General features: G+C 40.8%; 1 protein-coding gene across 1 annotated transcript in view; it reads left to right on the top strand.

Moving 5' to 3' along the window:
• The window catches only part of man1b1b (mannosidase, alpha, class 1B, member 1b), a 35,035-nt gene that overhangs the window by 6,013 nt on the left and 8,088 nt on the right, over nt 1-20,934 (top strand). The window contains exons 3-14 of the mRNA XM_034691437.1: nt 129-248; nt 3,236-3,344; nt 5,278-5,399; nt 8,227-8,357; nt 8,451-8,560; nt 8,750-8,926; nt 11,974-12,122; nt 12,215-12,403; nt 12,579-12,769; nt 16,688-16,808; nt 19,834-20,028; nt 20,156-20,287. Of these exons, the coding sequence (XP_034547328.1) occupies nt 144-248; nt 3,236-3,344; nt 5,278-5,399; nt 8,227-8,357; nt 8,451-8,560; nt 8,750-8,926; nt 11,974-12,122; nt 12,215-12,403; nt 12,579-12,769; nt 16,688-16,808; nt 19,834-20,028; nt 20,156-20,287 (1,731 nt within the window). The 5' untranslated portion in view covers nt 129-143. The remainder of the gene's footprint in view (nt 1-128; nt 249-3,235; nt 3,345-5,277; nt 5,400-8,226; nt 8,358-8,450; nt 8,561-8,749; nt 8,927-11,973; nt 12,123-12,214; nt 12,404-12,578; nt 12,770-16,687; nt 16,809-19,833; nt 20,029-20,155; nt 20,288-20,934) is intronic.

The following is a 20,934-nucleotide window of genomic DNA, read 5'->3' as shown; positions in this document are numbered from 1 at the left end:
AGATGAAGACATGCAGCTCAGGAGGTGGAAGCTAGTCTCAGCTAACTTCATGCTCGTGTTTGGGCTCAGGTATCGCCTCCTTTGTGATCTCCGTAACACGTCTGTTTCCTGTCTCTCTCTCTTCTCAGGGCTGAGCACCAGACATGCACTCTCCACCTCGACAGGAATATGTTTCTATAAGCTTCGCTGAAAAGGGAAGTGGAGGTTACAACAACAGTAAGCAGTGGAGGAGGCAGTCCTGCTGGAGGGTGAGTGACTGACATCCTGATCTGCTCAGAGACGCACTTCCCTCCTTTTTTTTGTTTTTGCAGAGCTTTCATTTCCTCCTCTGCTAATCCCTGATAAGGATAAGAACACTGCTCCGGTCTGCTGTCCCGCTTTTCCCAGCTCTAATACTCGTCAGCATGTCTGTGCACAGAGTCACTGTGGATCTGAGGAGGGCATGCTCCTCTTCTTTTTGAGACTGTACTCCACAACATACAATAGCAGGGTTCCAGCGGGTCCTTGAAAAGTCTTAAAAAGTCTTAAATCAGGTTTTCAAAATGAAAAGCCTTAAAATGTCTTTAAAAAGTCTTATTTTCACCGGTGGGAGGTCGTACATTTTAGTATGATTGACTTGACTGACTCGACATTAACTTCTGATGTCTGTTTATGTTAGGTTAGGACATTCCACCGGTGTATATTAAAGGTGACATATCATGAAAAATCGACTTTTAATGGTTCTCTACCTGATGTATGTGTCCCTGGCATGTCTACAAACCCTCCGAAAATGAAAAGAATCCATTCTGCCCCTGTTCTGATTTTTCCACCTTTCTGTAAATGTGTGCTGAAATCAGCCGTTTCAGTTTTCAGTGTTTTTCATACGTCACAACGCCATCCGGTCTGTAACAGAAGTCAGTCCTCGGAGCTTGTTCAGCCCATAGACTGTATAAAATACAACTCAACTCCTCCTCTGTTTTTCAGTCCCTGCACACATGTGTGCTAACAAGGAGCTTAGGACGGAGGCATGCTAGTTGTAGGCTGTCTTAATAAACACAGAGGTCGGTTTTACTCCCCACGTTTGCAGATTTGAAGATCTAGTGGATGATTTTTATTTTTCATGGAAAAGTGCTAGCGCTAGTTAGCATAGCCACATAGCTACATGTTCGTAGCTGTGTATTAAGACACACGTCGACATACTGACAAATAAAACAACAAGAAACACTAAATCTGTGACCAATCGTTCAGAAAGGTCCTGCTGCAGGCGCCTCTCCATCAGGATCAGATTCTGGATCAGATTCAGAGGGTTAAAGTAACGCGGGTCTGTGAGCAGCTGTGTATATTCAGCCAACATGTAAACATTAGATCAACGTGCTGGAGAGCCGAGGCCACATCCACTTCCTGAGGGGGTGTGGTCAGAGAGAAAACAGAGTGTTCTGAGCAGGGCTGAAGAAGAGGGTTTTTCAGGCATGCCAAAATCTGATTTCAAAGTGTTTTTTTTAGCAATAAACTTGAAAGACATGTTTTGGGGACCTCTTTTATCACGCTTTTTTCATCAATATATTTTGGTCTGTCACCTTTAAGCTTTTATTTTGATAGGGAACATCTGTATGGCTTAGCGGCATCCAATCCGGCAGCAAAAACTGAAGCCAACGCGGAAGTTTAAAAAACTGCAGTTCCTCGAGTGTCCACTTGAGGACCAGATCCCTAAGGTCACAGGAAGGTATAAAGGCCTGGATAGAAAACAGAGGATTTGTAATCTCTGTAATGGTGATCGTGTAGGGGATGAGTACCATATTTTGTTTGACTGCAGGAACACAAGCATTCTGAATAATAGAGAGAGGTTCATACCCAAGTATTATTTTCAACGTCCCTCTGTGTTTGAATTAATTCTGCTTTTGCAATCAGATAAGCCGAAAGTTATCTGTAAATTAGGAGCTTTTCTGAAGAATGTCCTTCCATTGTTTAAGTAAGATCTGCTGTACTTCAAACATGCCGTGTGCCATCATTATATTGTTTTGTTATTTGTAATTTATGTTCTGTGGCTCCATACCATGTGATCATGGTCTGAGCATCAAATTCAAATGAAAGGTAAAGAAAGAATTCCACATACACATCAATTCAAAAAAAGCCGATCTTTACAGCAGAAATAAACATGTTTACAGCCTGGTACAAAAGAAGAGTGTAGTCTGGATAGCTCATCGGCACATACTGGAGGGGGGGGGGGGGGGTTCATAACAGCTGACTTGATTGACAGGTGGGCACCCTGTAGCTGTTTGATAGGAGGCTCAAAGCCCGCCTCTTTACGTCAGAACAGAAGTATGGTTGACTTCAACATTTCCAATATGGCTCCCGATGCCCACTGGCTTCAAAACAGCGCTTCAGAAACAGATGGGTGACATCACGGATACTACGTCCATTATTTATACAGTCAGATGCGCTGTTTTGAAGCCGATCATTGGCGGGAGCCATATTATAAATGTTGAAGTCAACCATACTTCTGTCGAGCTAGTTTGGCGTAAAGATGCGGGCCTTTAGCCTCCTCGTAATCTAGCTATTCAGACGACACTCGTCTTTTGTACCAGGCTGTAAACATGTTTATTTCTGCTGTAAAGATCGTCTACTTTGAATTGGTGTGTATGTGGCTTCTGGTACTTCTGGAGCCAGCCTCTAGTGGACGCTTGATGAACTGCACTTTTTAACACTTCCGCATTTGCTTCAATTCTGGAGGTTGCCGCTTGGCTGTGACATAATGACCAAAGGACATGTCTGTGATGTTGTGTGACAAAACGACCTGTGGGAAGAATACAACAAAGCATCATTTTATCATCTGTGTCTGAATCAAACGAGCCACAGGTGTGAAAGCATCCTCAGATTAGACCATGAGGTTCACCAACATCGATATGAAGTGTATGTGATGTTTTATGATCCACATAGACACATTGTTTTGCTGATGCATAGTTCTATCTATCTTTTTATATTGCTTTAGGTGAAAAAAAATAGCTCTGATAACTTTGAACTAGTGGAAACAACCTTACGAAACATACCTTTTCCAATGAATCCTTCACTAACAACAGTTAGTTTATTTTAAAATCTAACACTACTTTCTTTCCAAAGGGAGTGTATGCTTTTTGAATTAATTAAGTAAATAAAAGTAGAGAGATGTCAAAGAGATGTCCCAAAATTATTAGTAATAAATGTGGTGTTGTAAAGAAGTTGGTGTTCTTCATCTTCCTCCTCCCTTTTGTGTCTGCAGAAATGGAAGCAGCTGTCCAGACTGCAGCGGAGCCTCATCCTCTTCTTCCTCGTGCTTCTCTTTATTTGTGGAATTGCTTCCTATCCTTCTGTTACTGAACACCTCAGAGGTAAGACTTCCACTCATCACACATCTGATACACCCCTTCAGTGTGAGCGGAGGCCTGCTGAGTGTCCGGGGGAGACGGAGCTGTTGGATGCTGACTGAGTTAACGCTGCTCAGATAGAGCTGGGCGATATTGAAAAAGATGTTGTCACGATAAAATATTTAATATCAGTCGATATTGATAATTATCACGATAAATATCAAATCATTATTTTATTTGAATTTAAAGGCAGATTTTTGCTCCTAAGTGAAAGTTGAAGACAGTCTGTTAGCTTGTATCTGGGTTTAGTTCTCTAATAAGCTTCTTGAATCCATCATTTCTGACTGTGCTAACAGGAAGCAGGTCTTTAGTGTAAAATGAGATTTCTGTGGTTTTAGTTTGTAGATTCTTATTTTTCTCAGGTTGAGATAAATTGCATAATTTGATTAAAATTTGCAACAAAGATATATCACATTGTGGATCAGTTTAGTAGAGTATTTTTTTTTAGTTGTGCTCTCCCCTTTAAGATTACTAAGGTTTATGGGTAGAGTGATGTTGTTTCCCACAGTGCAGTGAATGCATCACTGTTATTCAGTGCTCAGTTGTCCTACGGTCGGGGTGGACATTAAACGTGTTAGAAATGTACAGCAGAAGTTGTCTCTGTGCTCTTCCTTAACCCACATCCTGACAGTTTATTTAATGAAGTGTATGAAGTTAATATTTAAAGGTGACATATCACGCTTTTTTCATCAACATATATTGGTTTAAGAGGTCCCCAAAACTTGTCTTTAAAGTTTATTGCTCAAAAAAACACTTTGAAATCAGATTTTGGCATGCCTGAAAAACCCTCTTCTTCAGCCCTGCTTAGAACGGTCTGTTTTCTCTCTGACCACGCCCCCTCAGGAAGTGGATGTGGCCTCGGCTGTCCAGCAGGTTGATCTAATGTTTACATGTTGGCTGAATATTCATGGCTGCTCACAGACCCGCGGTACTTCAACCCTCTGAATCTGATCCAGAATCTGATCCTGACGGAGAGGCGCCTGTAGCAGGACCTTTCTGAACCATTGGTCACAGATTTAGTGTTTCTTGTTGTTTTATTTATCAGTACGTCGACTTGTGTCTTGGTACACAGCTAAAGCTACGACATGTAGCTATGTGGCTATGCTAACTAGCGCTAGCACTTATCCATGATTAATAAAAATCATCCACTAGATCTTCAAATCTGCAGACGAGGGGAGTAAAACCTACCTCTGCCAGAAAGGCAGCAGGACCTTTCTGAAGGATTGGTCACAGATTCAGTGTTACTTGTTGTTTTATTTGTCAGTATGTCGACGTGTGTCTTGGTACACAACTACAGCTACGACATGTAGCTATGTAGCTATGCTAACTAGCGCTAGCACTTTTTCATGAAAAATAAAAATCATCCTCTAAATCTTCAAATCTGCAGACGTGGGGAGTAAAACCGACCTTTGTGTTTATTAAGACAGCCTACAACTAGCATGCCTCCCTCCTAAGCTCCTTGTTAGCACACATGTGTGGGAATGAAAAACGGAGGAGGGGTTGAGTTGTAATTTATACAGTCTATGGGCTGAACAACTAGCGTTTAAGGCTCATTAGCGCCCCCCTTTTTAGTGGTTGGGGGAGTGTAATTACATGTTTATTTATATCGAATTGTTATTGAACATTTGTCATATTGATACTGGAAAAAATTTGATCGCGATAGGGCTGGGCGATAATTCCATGACGATAATCATCCCTATCGAATTATCGCCCAGCCCTATGCTCAGAAGTCATTGGGCCGATCTGTCATCTTTAAACCTTGTTGCTTTCATACTGTGTGTGTGTGTGTGTGTGTGTGTGTGTGTGTGTGTGTGTGTGTGTGTGTGTGTGTGTGTGTGTGTGTGTGTGTGTGTGTGTGTGTGTGTGTGTGTGTGTGTGTGTGTGTGTCTGTGTGTAGGCCTTACAGATGAAGAGCAGAACACGGACACAAACAGCGTCCTGAGGCCCGTCATCCCTCATGTGTTGCCTGAGCCCGTCAAACAGGAGCAACAACTACCACTTCCTGAACAAACCTCCCAGGTTACTGCATCTCTTCTTCTCTTCTCTGAACGCTTTCTTTAGAGAAGTATGTGCAGACTGATAGCCAGGCTATCAGATAGAAATCTTAATTTGATGACGTGTTTTTGGCAGGTACAGAGGTAAACTAGTGAAAACTGGAAAACTGAAATGAAGTGCTCATCTTTCCGAGCTGATATCAAATATTTGAGTTGCTGCAGCTTTTATGAAACATGTTGTTTGTTGGAGCTTGAACATCAAAAGCATGAAGATCCGTGGCTGCGTGCTGCTGCAGATTCTCCCAGTCTCAGGTGGAGTTAAGTCAGGACTTGAATGGCATCTGGTTGTTATTTAAAGCCGAATCACTTTGGATTAACAGACAGATTTGTGATCTGAGGTTGTGCTTACTGGTTTGATGTAACACCTCCACAGTGAGCAGAAACGCTCTTTAGTTAAGAAGTGGAGTTCATTCAGAATGTTTTGAAATAGAAGATTCTTTCATTCTTACAGTATTTTATACAATATGACATTTTTGAAATCTTGTTTCACTTTTAAAAACCAACATTAAGACTCCCACTCTACATTTAGACATACAGACAGTTTTCTATTGGAGGGTCTGTCGGATATCTGCTTCACCCTGAAACAGTGAAGATGACCTGAATGATGTCTGTGGCTCTCACAGCACATGTCCCTGATTCCTAAAGCAAAGTCCAATCATTAGCAAAAGAAGCTCAATTATTTATATCATCATCAGAAGCAAGAATAACAAACAAGGAAGAACATTGGGGTGCATGGATGGAGCAAATCAGAGCTGATACTGAAATTAGAAGGAACTATTCAGCAGGGTTCAGATTGTTAAGAGAGACTGAACCATATAAAAAAGGGACGTCACACAGGATTTAAAGTTCACATACACAAGCTTTTTTTTAGTGAAACCCCCAAAATGTTTAAAAGATTGGAAGGTGCGAGGCCACACAGTCGACCACTTTCAGCACCTCTCTCTACACTAAGAACAAAAACCAACCTGAGAAAATAAAAGACAGATAACTTCACTATCAGAGGTCTCCAGCCCAAACTAAAACAATAAACTGAAACAACAGAACCCAACAATCCAAAACATGTCAGGGAAAGAACCGCCCGGGGAAAAAGAAAGGTAAGGAAGAGAATAACAAAACACTCCTCACCACATTCTGTTAAACCTGTGTGTGCCAGAGAGAGCCTCTGCAACACCTGCATCTATCACCTCCCTCTCCCTGAGCGCTAACAGCACTCGGGTGTGCATCAGGCAGAGGGAGGAGGAGACCAGAGAGAGAGAGGCTGTATTCAAAAACGTCTACCATATGAGCAGGATGGACTGATTTGGTCAAAATGTAGTTTGTAACATGCAGTGTGTAAACGAGACAAATCTGCAGTATGCTTAATCTACCCGGATTTAGAAAACATCCTCTGTGAGCAGCAGGCACTCCGTTTTTGGGTGAATTACTGCAACCGACTGTGTTGAAGTGTGGACCAGGGTTATTACCTCCTTAATAATAATTATTTTAAAAATAATAGTAATATAAATATTAATAATAATAAATAATAATAATAATAATATAAATAAATAATAATATAAATAATAATAATATAAATAATAATAATAATAATAATAATAACAATAATGACGACAATAATGATAATATTCATAATACTATTAATATAAACTATGATAACTATAATAATAAGAATGCAAATATTATAATAATGATAATAATAATAATAATAACAATAATAATAACAGTGACAATAAAAATAACAATAATGATGACAATAATGATAATAATAATAATACTATTAATATAAACTATGATAACTATAATAATAATAATAATAATAATACAAATATAATAAGAATAAAAATAAGAATATAATAATAATGATAATAATAACAATAATAATAAAAGTCACAAGAATAATAATAGTCACAATAAAAATAACAATAATGATGACAATAATGTTAATAATAATAATAATAATAACAATAATAATGATAATAATAATAATAATAATAATAATAATAATAAAAAATAATAATAATAATAATACTATTAATATAAACTATGATAACTACAATGATAATAATAATAATACTAATAATAATAACAACACAGTGCTGATGTTTACCACTCCAACGACCTGAGTTGTATAACACCAGACTTCTCTTTAATTATCATGGCATATTTTTTATTTTTGTTGTTATTGATTCCTCCATTTGGACCTGAGCTTGAAATTAATCTCCATTATTAAGACATTAGCTAACATTGTTAGCATAAAAATGTACAAAACAACCTTTAACTTCACAAGAAAACCAAGTCCTTTTGAGCTGCTTCCTCTTTAAGTGCTTTGCAATCACAAACTCAGTGAGTAACTATTCATACTCAGCCAAAAGTCACGCACCGTCTGAAATAAACATTTAAAATTTGAGTCAGAAAAAGAATGAGAGTGAGGAAAGAAACCCAGGGTTCAAGTATTACAGAGCTCAGTGTGATGTAGAGATTTGACCAGTCACGCAGAAAAGAGGGCGTAAACTGTAGCAGCGGTGACCTACAGTTTAAAGCCTCTCATGACTTCATTTATTGAAACATGAAGAAGCTGTTTGTAAACGCTCACAGCTGCAGCTTTAACCATCTTCTGTCTGTCTTCTGTTCTGACTAGATGTTTTATCTGCAGGATAGATTTTAGAGTTTTACATACCCAACATTTCCAAAGTGAACACAAGTGTGTGTGTAAATAACTCCTGACATGCATAGATCCTAGTTTTTTGTTCTTAATAACATGAAATAAATATTCTTATTCATCTCTTTTTCTACAGAGGAAATTATCCAACAAGAGAAGACCGCCCATCCTTCAGAACCGACTCCAGGTGAAAGGGAACATTTCAGACAATGAGCTGGGAGAGAGGGCAGCTGACAAGAAGAAAGATGGAGAGGAGGTGGTCATCAGGTGAGACCTGGAGTGAGATTATAACCTGAAATAGGTCTGAACACATGGTATATATTTGTGTTATTTATCACTTTGACCTGTGGTGTGGTTCAGCTGGCGTGGGGCTGTGATCGACACTGAGCAGGGCACACTGGCAACTAAAGATGAGGACAATAAGGAGGCTTTACCTGCCAGTCAGAAGGCTGAAACAACCAAGGAGACAGGTACCTTCTGCACCTTTTAACACTATCTCTTTCACTTCTCTAACCACGTCAGAGATTTAAGAAGTTAGTTTTGAGTGTCCTAGAGCTGGATCTGAATTAATGAACCATTAGAGTCCTGGAGTCTGAATCCCTCTGTAGACTCGGGTAGAATAATAACAGACATCGTGTGTGTACACTTTGTGTTTCAAGCCAACAGGCTGGAGGCGGTGCGAGACTCCTTCAGACATGCATGGAAGGGTTACAAAGACTTCGCTTGGGGCCACGATGAGCTCAGGCCTCTCTCCAAGTCCTACAGCGAGTGGTTCGGCCTGGGTCTGACGCTCATCGACGCCCTGGACACCATGTGGATCCTCGGACTGAAAGAAGGTAGACTGAGCTCTCTATGTTTATATCCCAAAGATTCTAGATCAGGGACGTGATCCTTCTGGATTCATCCTGAATTCTGGATTTTTCTTGAATCACAAGACTTTAAATATCCACGAGGATGTTAGTTGGTATTCAGTTGGAACTAAACATAGACACTGGGGAGCCGTCTGTCAGACTCATAACTACACAAATGTGTTTAAGTTGCGTTTACATGTTTTGGTATATTTCAGTCACACAGACAGCTGCCAGCTTCAGAGGTCTGCACTGTCGTGGTTACTACTTCCTGTTTGTAAATAACGCACAGCTGTGTAATCATCACAGAGTTATTTATTACCACACACAAAGATCAGAGTTTACACTGCTGCAGCAGCAGAATGTCTCGTGGCAGACTGCTGCAGGATGAAGACAGTTAGCCTCTCTGATATCTGTCACTTTGAAACTTTCTATTAAAGGTGACATATCACGCTTTTTTCATCAACATATATTGGTCTAAGAGGTCCCCAAAACATGTCTTTAAAGTTTATGCTCAAAAAAACACTTTGAAATCAGATTTTGGTCTGCCTGAAAAGCCCTCTTCTTCAGTCCTCCTCAGAACAGTCTGTTTTCTCTCTGACCACGCCCCCTCAGGAAGTGGATGTGCCTCGGCTGTCCAGCACGTTGATCTAATGTTTACATGTTGGCTGAATATACACGGCTGCTGTTACTTCAACCCTCTGAATCTGATCCAGAATCTGATCCAGACGTAGAGGCGCCTGTAGCAGGACCTTTCTGAAGGATTGGTCACAGATTTAGTGTTTCTTGTTGTTTTATTTATCAGTATGTTGACGTGTGTCTTGGTACACAGCTACGAACATGTAGCTATGTGGCTATGCTAACTAGCGCTAGCACTTATCTATGATAAATAAAAATCATCCACTAGATCTTCAAATCTGCAGACGTGGGGAGTAAAACCGACCTCTAACAGAAAGGCAGCAGGACCTTTTATGAAGGATTGGTCACAGATTTAGTGTTTCTTGTTGTTTTATTTGTCAGTATGTTGACGTGTGTCTTGGTACACAGCTACAGCTACAGCTATGAACATGTTGCTATGTGGCTATGCTAATTAGCGCTAGCACTTATCCATGGCAAATAAAAATCATCCACTAGATCTTCAAATCTGCAGACGTGTGGAGTAAAACCGACCTCTGCCAGAAAGGCAGCGGGACCTTTTCTGAAGGATTGGTCAAAGATTCTGTGTTTCTTGTTGTTTTATTTGTCAGTATGTAGACGTGTGTCTTGGTACACAGCTACAGCTACGACATGCAGCTATGTAGCTATGTAGCTATGCTAACTAGCGCTAGCACTTATCCATGATAATTAAAAATCATCCACTAGATCTTCAAATCTGCAGACGTGGGGAGTAAAACCGACCTTTGTGTTTATTAAGACAGCCTACAACTAGCATGCCTCCCTCCTAAGCTCCTTGTTAGCACACATTTGTGCAGGGAATGAAAAACGGAGGGGGGATTCAGCATTATTTTATACAGTCTATGGGCTGAACAAGCTCCGAGCTCTGACTCCGTGACAGACAGGATATTGTTGTTACGTAACAAAAACACGGAAGTCTGAAACGGCTCGTTTCACACACATTTACAGAAAGGTGTAGAAATCAAAACAGGGGCAGGATGGATTTTTTTCATTCTCGGGGGGTTTGTAGACATGCCAGGGAAACATATTTCAGGTAGAGAGCCATTAAAAAGTCCATTTTGCATGATATGTTACCTTTAACTCTTCTTTTTGCTGTCATGTTTTTGTGTGATTTGAATAATTAAAGATATTCAGAATAACAATAATAATAATCTTTATTTCTATAGCACTTTCTAAACAAAGTTAAAAAGTGTTTCAGAGAAGGACAAAAAAATAAATAAATTAAAAAAAATATATATATATATTACACTACCGGTCAAAAGTTTTAGAACACCCCAATTGTTCTACTTTTTTATTAAAATCCAAGCAGTTCAGGTTTCTTGGATAGCTTTAAATTGTACAAAGGTAAGTGGTGAAAGCCAGAGGTAAAAAAGAAAATGTAAGATTACCCAAAACTGAAAAAAGAATGTACATTTCAGAATTATACAAAAAGGCTTTTTTCAGGGAACAAGAAATGGGTTGCTGTTCTGCAGCAATTGAGGTTAGTCAAGCCTTGAAAGTTGGTGCTACCATTTCTTAGAGGTGGCATAATTTTCAATAAAAAACTTTAAAAAATGTGGGTGTATATATATATAAATATAATAAAAAAAAATAAAGGAACTCCAAAGTACTAGAATGCATAATAAGACATCAAAAGCAGAATAACATGTTTACATAGTTAAGATAAGGCTTATACTTGGTACAAGACTACATATAAACTATTGTTAAAAGCAATATATATTTATAATAGAGGAGTAACGTACGCAAACATTTCGGTTCGATTCTATGTGTTCCTGGTTTTTCATCACGTCCCTGTTTCATGTTGTATTCGTCTCACTGATTTTGAAACGGACTGAAAACGATGTCAGAGATAACTGCCCTGCTCAGCCAACAGATCATGTCATTTGAGTGTGGGTCACAGTCATTAGTCACCATTAGTTGAGGTGATTGATGTGAATAAAAAGTGTTTTAGAACCAAACCGCTTATATTAAAACTCATGAGCTGCAGACACCTGCCTCCAAAAAGAGTGTAGCTTAATCCAGGATGTATTTTGAAAGATTGAGGATGGTTGTAGAGCAGATGTTGCAAAACCTGAAGGGTCTCTTTATCACCCACTTCTGTTTTCACTCCGGTAAAGTACAGAGATGAAAACCATCCTCACCCTGCAAATAATTATAGATGGCTCTTACAAAAGTAAACTGAAATCGTCTCTATTGCTCCTGGAACTTTAACTAGGTGTGCTTGGTTGATCCCTTAGTTCAGCTACATACACTTCTTGCACTGTTTGCATTATTTATAACATTTATGAAACACTTTCAGAAGAGTTTGGTGGATCTCTAAGTTCCCCTGTCCAGAACATTTAGTGATTCTTGCATTGCAGAATTTGAAGAAGCAAAGACCTGGGTGTCCACAGAGCTCACATTCAGCAAAAACGTAGACGTCAACCTGTTTGAAAGCACCATCCGCATCCTGGGAGGCCTGCTGAGCACCTACAATCTGACTGGAGACACTGTGTTCCTCGAGAAAGCCGTGAGTCCTCACACACGCACTTAATTCATGTTATTTCATGTCCGTGTTTAAAAGGATTGATGCAAGCACAATGTATGCTTCCCCTTCTGCAGAAAGACATCGGCTCCAGACTCATGCCAGCCTTCAACACGCCGTCCAAGATCCCTTACTCTGATGTGAACATTGGGAAAGGCACCGCCCACCCCCCTCGCTGGACCTCGGACAGCACTGTCGCAGAGGTTGCAAGCATCCAGCTGGAGTTCAGAGAGCTGACCCGTCTCACACAGGAACCACAGTACCAGGTAACACACATACACACACACAGAGGTCCGGTTTGATCTTGGATGCAGTGATTCCTGGTTTGATGTTAGCTGCTGCTGTTGTTTCCTTGCAGCAGACTTCTTCATCCCTCCTTTAGGGTTGGGGATTTAAAGTAAGTGTATTCACGGATTCACTCATCGGACCTCTTATTTTCAGGCTGCGGTGGCCGAGGTCACGACACAGATCCACAAACTGGACGGCAAGCTAGACGGTCTGGTGCCAATGTTCATCAACACGAACAGCGGGCAGTTCACTCATCAAGGAATCTACACGCTGGGAGCCCGCGCAGACAGCTACTACGAATACCTGCTGAAACAGTGGATCCAAGGAGGCAAGAAGGAGGACCAGTGAGTCAGACCGTTACTACATTCATACTCATGATATTCACTGTATGAAGTTTGATGCATTCAAACATCACACCTTCAAATGAAACATCAGAGGCCCTAAACGCCTTTTTTGTGCTGGCAGTGCCTACTTCCTATTCAGGCCCAAATGTGACTCAGCGTTTCCAGCACTCAGCTTTTTCAGAGCAGATGATTGTAGTCGACGATTTGTAACCCATCGCTTGTGAGAAGCGCTCCGAAGATCATAGACATACATACACATAGACTGTGTTATCCCACTGCTTAATTGAATTGTATTACGGTCAGTTGTCCATATATCATGTTTTATATCACATGAGGACAAAGTGCTTGAGACATTTGAACCAATTGAACAGAGAAGGCATTTACTCTTTCAAATACAGGATGAGAAGGGCTTTTATAATTAACACTAAACACATCAAAGTGATTCAAAATCATAAATGACTTTATTAACACTGACCTTTTTTAAGAGACAACTGTATGTGAAACAAAATCAAATGTAGGCACGACATATAACAGCAGTCAGGAGACGTGTTTCTACGTACATGTGCGTGTGCGTCTTTATAGATTGCCACATGCAACATGGTAGTCAATGCGGTGTCTACATATATATATATATATATACAGTGGGGCAAAAAAGTATTTAGTCAGCCACTGATTTTGCAAGCTCTCCCACTTAGAAAGATGAGAGAGGTCTGTAATTTTCATCAGAGGTACACTTCAACTATGAGAGACAAAATGAGGAAAACAAATCCAGGAAATCACATTGTAGGATTTTTAAAGAATTTATTTGTAAATTATGGTGGAAAATAAGTATTTGGTCACCCACAAACAAGCAAGATTTCTGTCTCTCACAGACCTGTAACTTCTTCTTCAAGAAGCTCTTCTGTCCTCCACTCGTTACCTGTATTAATGGCACCTGTTTGAACTGGTTATCTGTATAAAGACACCTGTCCACAGCCTCAAACAGTCAGACTCCAAACTCAACCATGGCCAAGACCAAAGAGCTGTCCAAGGACACCAGGAAGAAAATTGTGGACCTGCACCAGGCTGGGAAGAGTGAATCTACAATAGGCAAGCAGGTTGGTGTGAATAAATCAACTGTGGGAGCAATTGTAAGAAAATGGAAGACATACAAGACCATTGATAAACTCCCTTGATCTGGGGCCCCACGCAAGATCTCATCCCGTGGGGTCAAAATGATCATGAGAACGGTGAGCAAAAATCCCAGAACTACACAGAGGGACCTGATGAATGACCTGCAGAGAGCTGGGACCAAAGTAACAAAGGCTACCATCAGTAACACACTACCCGATGAGGGACTCAAATCCTGCAGCGCCAGGCGTGTCCCCCTGCTTAAGCCAGTACATGTCCAGGCCGGTCTGAAGTTTGCCAGAGAGCATATGGATGATCCAGAAGAGGATTGGGAGAATATCATGTGGTCAGATGAAACCAAAATAGAACTTTTTGGTAAAAACTCAACTCGTCGTGTTTGGAGGAAGAAGAATGCTGAGTTGCATCCCAAGACCACCATACCTACTGTGAAGCATGGGGGTGGAAACCTCATGCTTTGGGGCTGTTTTTCTGCAAAGGGGACAGGACGACTGATCCGTGTTAAGGGAAGAATGAACGGGGCCATGTATCGTGAGATTTTAAGCCAAAACCTCCTTCCATCAGTGAGAGCATTGAAGATGGAACGTGGCTGGGTCTTCCAGCATGACAATGATCCCAAACACACCGCTTGGGCAACGAAGGAGTGGCTCCGTAAAAAGCATTTCAAGGTCCTGGAGTGGCCTAGCCAGTCTCCAGATCTGCATGGAGGAATGGGCCAAAATACCAGCTACAGTGTGTGCAAACCTGGTGAAGACTTACAGGAAACCTTTGACCTCTGTCATTGCCAACAAAGGTTATGTTACAAAGTATTGAGTTGAACTTTTGTTATTGACCAAATACTTATTTTCCACCATAATTTACAAATAAATTCTTTAAAAATCCTACAATGTGATTTCCTGGATTTTTTTTCTCATTTTGTCTCTCATAGTTGAAGTGTACCTCTGATGAAAATGACAGACCTCTCTCATCTTTCTAAGTGGGAGAACTTCAAAATCAGTGGCTGACTAAATACTTTTTTGCCCCACTGTGTATATATATGTCTATGCTGAAAATGAGGCCGTGGGTGATGCCTCATAACTCCTTATTGGACACGCCCCCTTTTTCATTTCCGTCACATATGATATGAATGTGTTGACACGTGCAGTGAGAGGTGAAAGAAAAGCTGCTAATCCTCAAACTACAGAATCTCCAACCAACGCATGAAACAGTTTAAAGACACTTCATGAAAACAGAGTTCACTGACTTGATATGACTTCACAGCTCTGACAACACATCCCAAACATGATGGTATCAGTGGACGGGGTTAAACTAAGTGTTTGAGTGAATCTGTCAGTGTTGGGTGTCTCTGCCCGTGTTAGTGGGACTGCTGAAAGATTAATAAAGTGGAACAACGATCCCCTCCAGACGCTCAGACATGCTGCAGGCCACAGGCTTAGATTAAGCAGCTTTGACTGTCTGAATTATTAGTGTGAAGTGTGTTTTGGTGTCACTTCTGGGTGCTGGCCTACATAAATACTCTCTGCATGTCTGTTCTTAAAAACAAACTCCACGCAGGACAGTTCTGTGTGTGGTAGAGAAACTGTCATTGATTGGGTGCATGTCATTTTTTAATCCTCCAGCTGAGGGCTTGCTCGAGAGTCACATGGTGTTTGAACACACACTGATTACATCACTCACACTACATCCCCTCTGTGTTTGTGCTGAGGGTAAATAAGAAGGAAGGTAAATGAGGAATAAAACCTTCTTCCCTCTTATCAAGTTGAACCTCTTTACATGAAAAGGAAGCCTGTTTTTGAGACAAGACAAAGCCAGACAATGTTATGGTTTTAAAAGTGACCCTGTAAACTGGAGACCTTCAGCTGAACGTGTCAGTGTTTGTGGAGTTTACACAGCTGTTGAAACACAGAGGGAGTTCCTGGGAATGCAACCTAGTTTAGTTTTTATTAAAATGTCAAAATATCCTCATCAGATATTTAATGATCGTCTAAAGACGTTTATGAGGGATGCATCTGGCTGAAAGTCTCCAGTTAACAGGGTCGCGGTTTAAACCAAAACACCGGCCGATCTCTGCCACGGCTTTTTGAGTTCAAAAGGATTTTAAAGCCGTGTTGAAACGTCTATGCTACTCGCACTTATCTCCTCTCACGTGTTGATTCAGTGAATCCATCTGTGATGAAATATAGCACCATCTAAAACAGCTCCAGCTGAGTCTCTTCATGCTAACAGGCTAACTGTTGTGTTGCTCATAATGATACCTGCCAGTCCGTCTGCTTCTATGGTGTCATCTGTGATGAATGGCATTCGTCTTTGTTTTACTGCCCTCTACTGGTCTGGTGGTGTAGTGCAATTACTTTTTATTTCCTCCATACGTCACTGGCCTGATTTGCACTATCTACCAGGGACTTCAGCCCCTGGTCAAAACGCAGATAACAATGGGGGACCAGGAACCTTTTAGTTCAGGGTAAAGTAGTTCTGGGGGCCAAAAGACCCTGGAACTCTTGGTCGAAATGCACCTTTAGTGCAAAAGCACTTCATTGTAGATGTTTTTGGTTCATAATCAATACATTCAGATCCAATTAACCAACATGTTAAGTTCTTTTTCTATCAGAAGTAAGGTGGAGGTCAAAACATGTTATCCATGAAACAAGCACAACACAGATATCAAACCTCTTCACTGAGTATCTTCTTTTAAAACTTGGAGTAAAATCTGTCACCCCTGTGTTGTCACAAGTTTATTAATGTATATGAGTTTATGTATGAAAATCATTGTGTGTGCGTGTGTGTGTTTAGCTTCTTGGAGGACTATCTGCAAGCAATGGAAGGAGTGAAGAAGAATCTGTTGCAGAAGTCTTCCCCTAACGGCCTCACCTTTGTTGGAGAGCTCTCACACGGACAGTTCAGCCCTAAAATGGTCAGTAATGTTCAGAACCTGTTTAAAACACTGTATTCTATTTGTGTGCTTTGTGCTGCCGTCTTGGCCAGGTCACTCTTGAAAAAGAGGTTTTAAATCTCAATGAGTCTCTTACCTGGTTAAATAAATAAAGAAGAAAACCTCCTGCTGCTCTGAGTTTGTTCCAACCTCAGTCAGTTTTTATAAACAGCTTCCAGATACATTAAGTCATACTACAGACTACTTTCAAATGCAGTATGCAGGATACAATCGGTACAGCATACTACATTCTACATACTGCGTTTGAAGATAGTCTGTTGTATGACTGGTTGGATCTGGTCTGCAGGATGCTGGGCCAGGCGACGCTGGATTTCTGGTTTCAGAAAGCGGAAGTAAACAACGGCGAAGCTGATAGATAAACTGCTTCTTTGGCATCACTTATAATTTATTAAGTTAAGAGGTAGTTTATATGGAATTGAACAATTTTCACAGCACCTAAAAACGGAGTGCCCCCAAGAAAAAGCAGAATGTTAGCGCTGTGCATTGTGGGAGACTGGCCCGATGCATACTGAGAAATGTTCCTGAATCAGTACCACATCCGGGTAGTTTTGGCGTACTGTAGGTTTTGCTCTTGTTTACTTACTGCTTACTGAATTTTCAATCAATCAATCAGGCTTTATTTATAAAGCGCTTTTCCTATAATGATATTGTAACACAAAGTGCAAAAAAATCCCCATCCTCATCCCAACCCAGCCCCGACCCCAAAACCCACCCACAATCCTAAGGTGAAGAACACAATATATGCAACAATGATAATAAAAACAATACAAATAAAATAAATAAATACAAATAAAAAAAATGAAAAATAAGTTGCTGAACGAACCAAGGAAATGCTCTCATGATATCTTAATGAGGAAACACTGGAGGTAAAATAAGATGTTAAAACTCAACAAAAGAAATTAAAATCATCAAAATAAAATACATTTCTAAGATAATGAAACACTAAAATATTAAACCATTAAAAGAAAATATGATGATATACTTAAAATTGATAAATAAATAAAATAAATTACTAATATAATAAAACACTAAAATATTAAACCAAATAAGGAAAAAAAGATGCTATGCTTTAAATTAATAAATGAATAAAATAAATTACTAAGATAATAAAACACTAAAATATTAAACCATAAAAGGAAAATAAGTATGCTATACTTAAAGAAATAAATAAATAGAATAAAAAGTGACTAAAATTTGAACTAGATGATAAATAAATAAATAAAACTGTCATAAGAATAAAACTCAGTTAAAGGCAAGACTAAAAAGGTAGTTCTTGAGTTTCCTCTTAAAAATGTTTATGGCCAAATCAGGACAGTCTGCCAGTATAGCAGGCAGTTTCAAAAACAGCCTGTCTCTACCAGGTCCAGCATGCTGCTGCAGAGTAGAGGAGAGCAATCAGTGAACAGTTTATACCTGTGCTAATTAACTCTGGCACCGCTCACACAAACCTCCCACACATCTCTCCCCTGCAGCTGAGCCTACATCATGCCCACCTCCACATTCAATGACTTTAAAGCCTGATGGACTGTCATCGATGCAACCTCACCTAAAAGCTCAACTTTGGCTCAGTTTCAAAATTAACCTCTGTCCAAATTTACCCACCTGAAAAACACAATTCACATCATTGTTCACATAAAGTGCGTGCGTGCGTGCGTGCGTGCGTGCGTGCGTGCGTGCGTGCGTGCGTGCGTGCGTGCGTGCGTGCGTGCGTGCGTGCGTGCGTGCGTGCGTGCGTGCGTGCGTGCGTTACAGATGAAGAGCAGAACACAGACATTTTTATGCCAAACAGACCGTATGACTTCATGTTCTTCTACTGGGAAGCAGGTTATTTCTCCTCTTGACTTCCTTCTCTGAGGTGTTCCTTGTATGGTGGGGTCAAAGGTCACTTGGCACTTTGAATAGATCGCATTTACAGCCTATCCGTATTTCGATCATGTAACGGGAAGAGATCCATTACTGCTTCTCGCGGTGTGTTAACATAATCTGATGACTCATTATAACAGCACATGGTCTGTACTGTTTAGCACAGCAGCTCTCACCTGTCCTATCCAGCTGTTGCATTGATTTAAACCTTACCTGACAGGATGATGATGATGTAAAGGGTTGCAGTAAATCCCCTGACAAAGACAACACATGTTGAAATTTAGTCAAACAGGAGATATAATCTATGCTTGTGTGTGTGTGTGTGTGTGTGGTGTGTGTGTGTGTGTGTGTGTGTGTGTGTGTGTGTGTGTGTGTGTGTGTGTGTGTGTGTGTGTGTGTGTGTGTGTGTGTGTGTGTGTGTGTGTGCAGCAGAAAACAGACACCTGTTCTCTGTCTCAGACAGTGGTGCTCCATGCAGGTCTGATAACTCTGTTGGACAGCTCTCCTCCTGCTCATGCTCTCTGCTGCAGCTTAATAACATTCAGATTCAACTTCACAACAGCAGCTAAGAGGCTCAAAGGTCAGCTGAGTCTGTTTAGTTATTCATGTGGAGATAACTGCTGCACGTCAAGGTTGATAACATTTACTGTCTTCTACTTTCTCGAGAAGAAACTATTTAAATGTATTTATTTATTCAACCTTCAGTCAGCCCGGTCCGTCCCACTGAGAGATGAGATCTCTCAACCAGAGGGGACCAGGGCAGGAAGAGCAACAACATTCAGTTTGAATAAAAAACAAAACAGCATTAAAATAATCAGATAAAGAATCTGCACACAGAGGTCAAGCTCAAGAGACTTCACAGAGGGGCTTAAAACATTCAGGAGAAACTTAATTTTCAAGTTCTAAGCATTAGGAGAAGGAAAGTTTCTTACTTCAGACTTAAGGGAACCACAATTTGCACTATGTCCAGCGAACAAACAATGTGAGTTCGATCAATCAGGGTTAAAAGGGAGGAAAGTTAGTCCTTACGTCCACTCAGAATAGCTTTTAGATGTACTTGAACACTAACAATGGAAGTAGGGAAGCCAGTCCTGAACATATTACCACTGTTGCTTTGTTTCAGGACCACCTGGTGTGCTTCCTGCCAGGCACTCTGGCCCTCGGCGCTCACAACGGCCTTCCTTCTGATCACATGGACCTAGCCAAACAGCTGATGGAGACCTGCTACCAGATGTACGTCCAGATGGAGACGGGCCTGAGTCCAGAGATCGTCCACTTCAACATGCACGAGGGAAGCAACAGAGACATCGACGTAAAGGTAGCGTTGTCTTTTCATAAGGGGGTCAAAACTTCCCTCTGATCACCTTGACTCTCAGGACAAGGTTGAGGACAGTCAGATCTGGCTTCTAACGTCTTGTTATTCCCCCTCGTGTTTCCTGTGACAGCTGGCAGACAGACACAACCTCCTGCGACCAGAGACTGTGGAGAGCCTTTTCTACCTGTACAGATTCACCGGGGACCTCAAGTACCGCGATTGGGGCTGGGACATCCTCAAGAGCTTTAACAAGTACACGAAGGTCAGTCACTCTAACTCAAACTTGGACATGGTTCTTCATTGACCCAGACTGAATGAACTGTAGGGCTGCTGCGATCAAGGTAATCATGAAGTCAAAAATGAAAGCATACATTTTTTAACTGCATGCTATTTTGTCCCTTTCTGCACACCGTAGTTAAGCCGTCTTCTTCTTTCCTGCTGCAGTCATGATGGAAAACATTAACATCACCGTGCTTTTGAACTGTTTACCAAACTGTCGAACAGAATTTGAATACCACAGAAGTTCTTTGAGTTTGAGCTTCCTCCAATGAACGAAGCATACAGGTGCAGCTGATCAGACCGATCTCAGCCTGAAGCTGCATCACAAAAGCTGACAGAGATCTTTTTAAGAGTGTGTGGATCTGAAGAAGCTATGGGTGGAATCTGAATTCTTTCAAGTCAACATTGTTGAAGACTCAGGTTTAAGGGACATCCTCAGGTCGACATGTTGTGATATGTCGTCTCATCAATGAGAACACTGGGCCTCATTCACCAACATCTTCTAAAGATTTTTCTTAAATCCAGGCAACATGACCAAGGGGGGGCGGACATGCAGGAAATGGTCGCAACCGGGAGTCGAACCGGCGACCTCTGGGACGAGGACTTTACCCTCTGTATGTGGGGCGCTTA

The sequence above is a fragment of the Notolabrus celidotus genome, chromosome 9 (genome assembly GCF_009762535.1).
Source record: "Notolabrus celidotus isolate fNotCel1 chromosome 9, fNotCel1.pri, whole genome shotgun sequence".
Taxonomy (NCBI): Eukaryota; Metazoa; Chordata; class Actinopteri; order Labriformes; family Labridae; genus Notolabrus; species Notolabrus celidotus.
The sequence above is the reverse complement of the archived record's forward strand: the minus strand, read 5'-3'. Positions and strand labels throughout refer to the sequence as shown.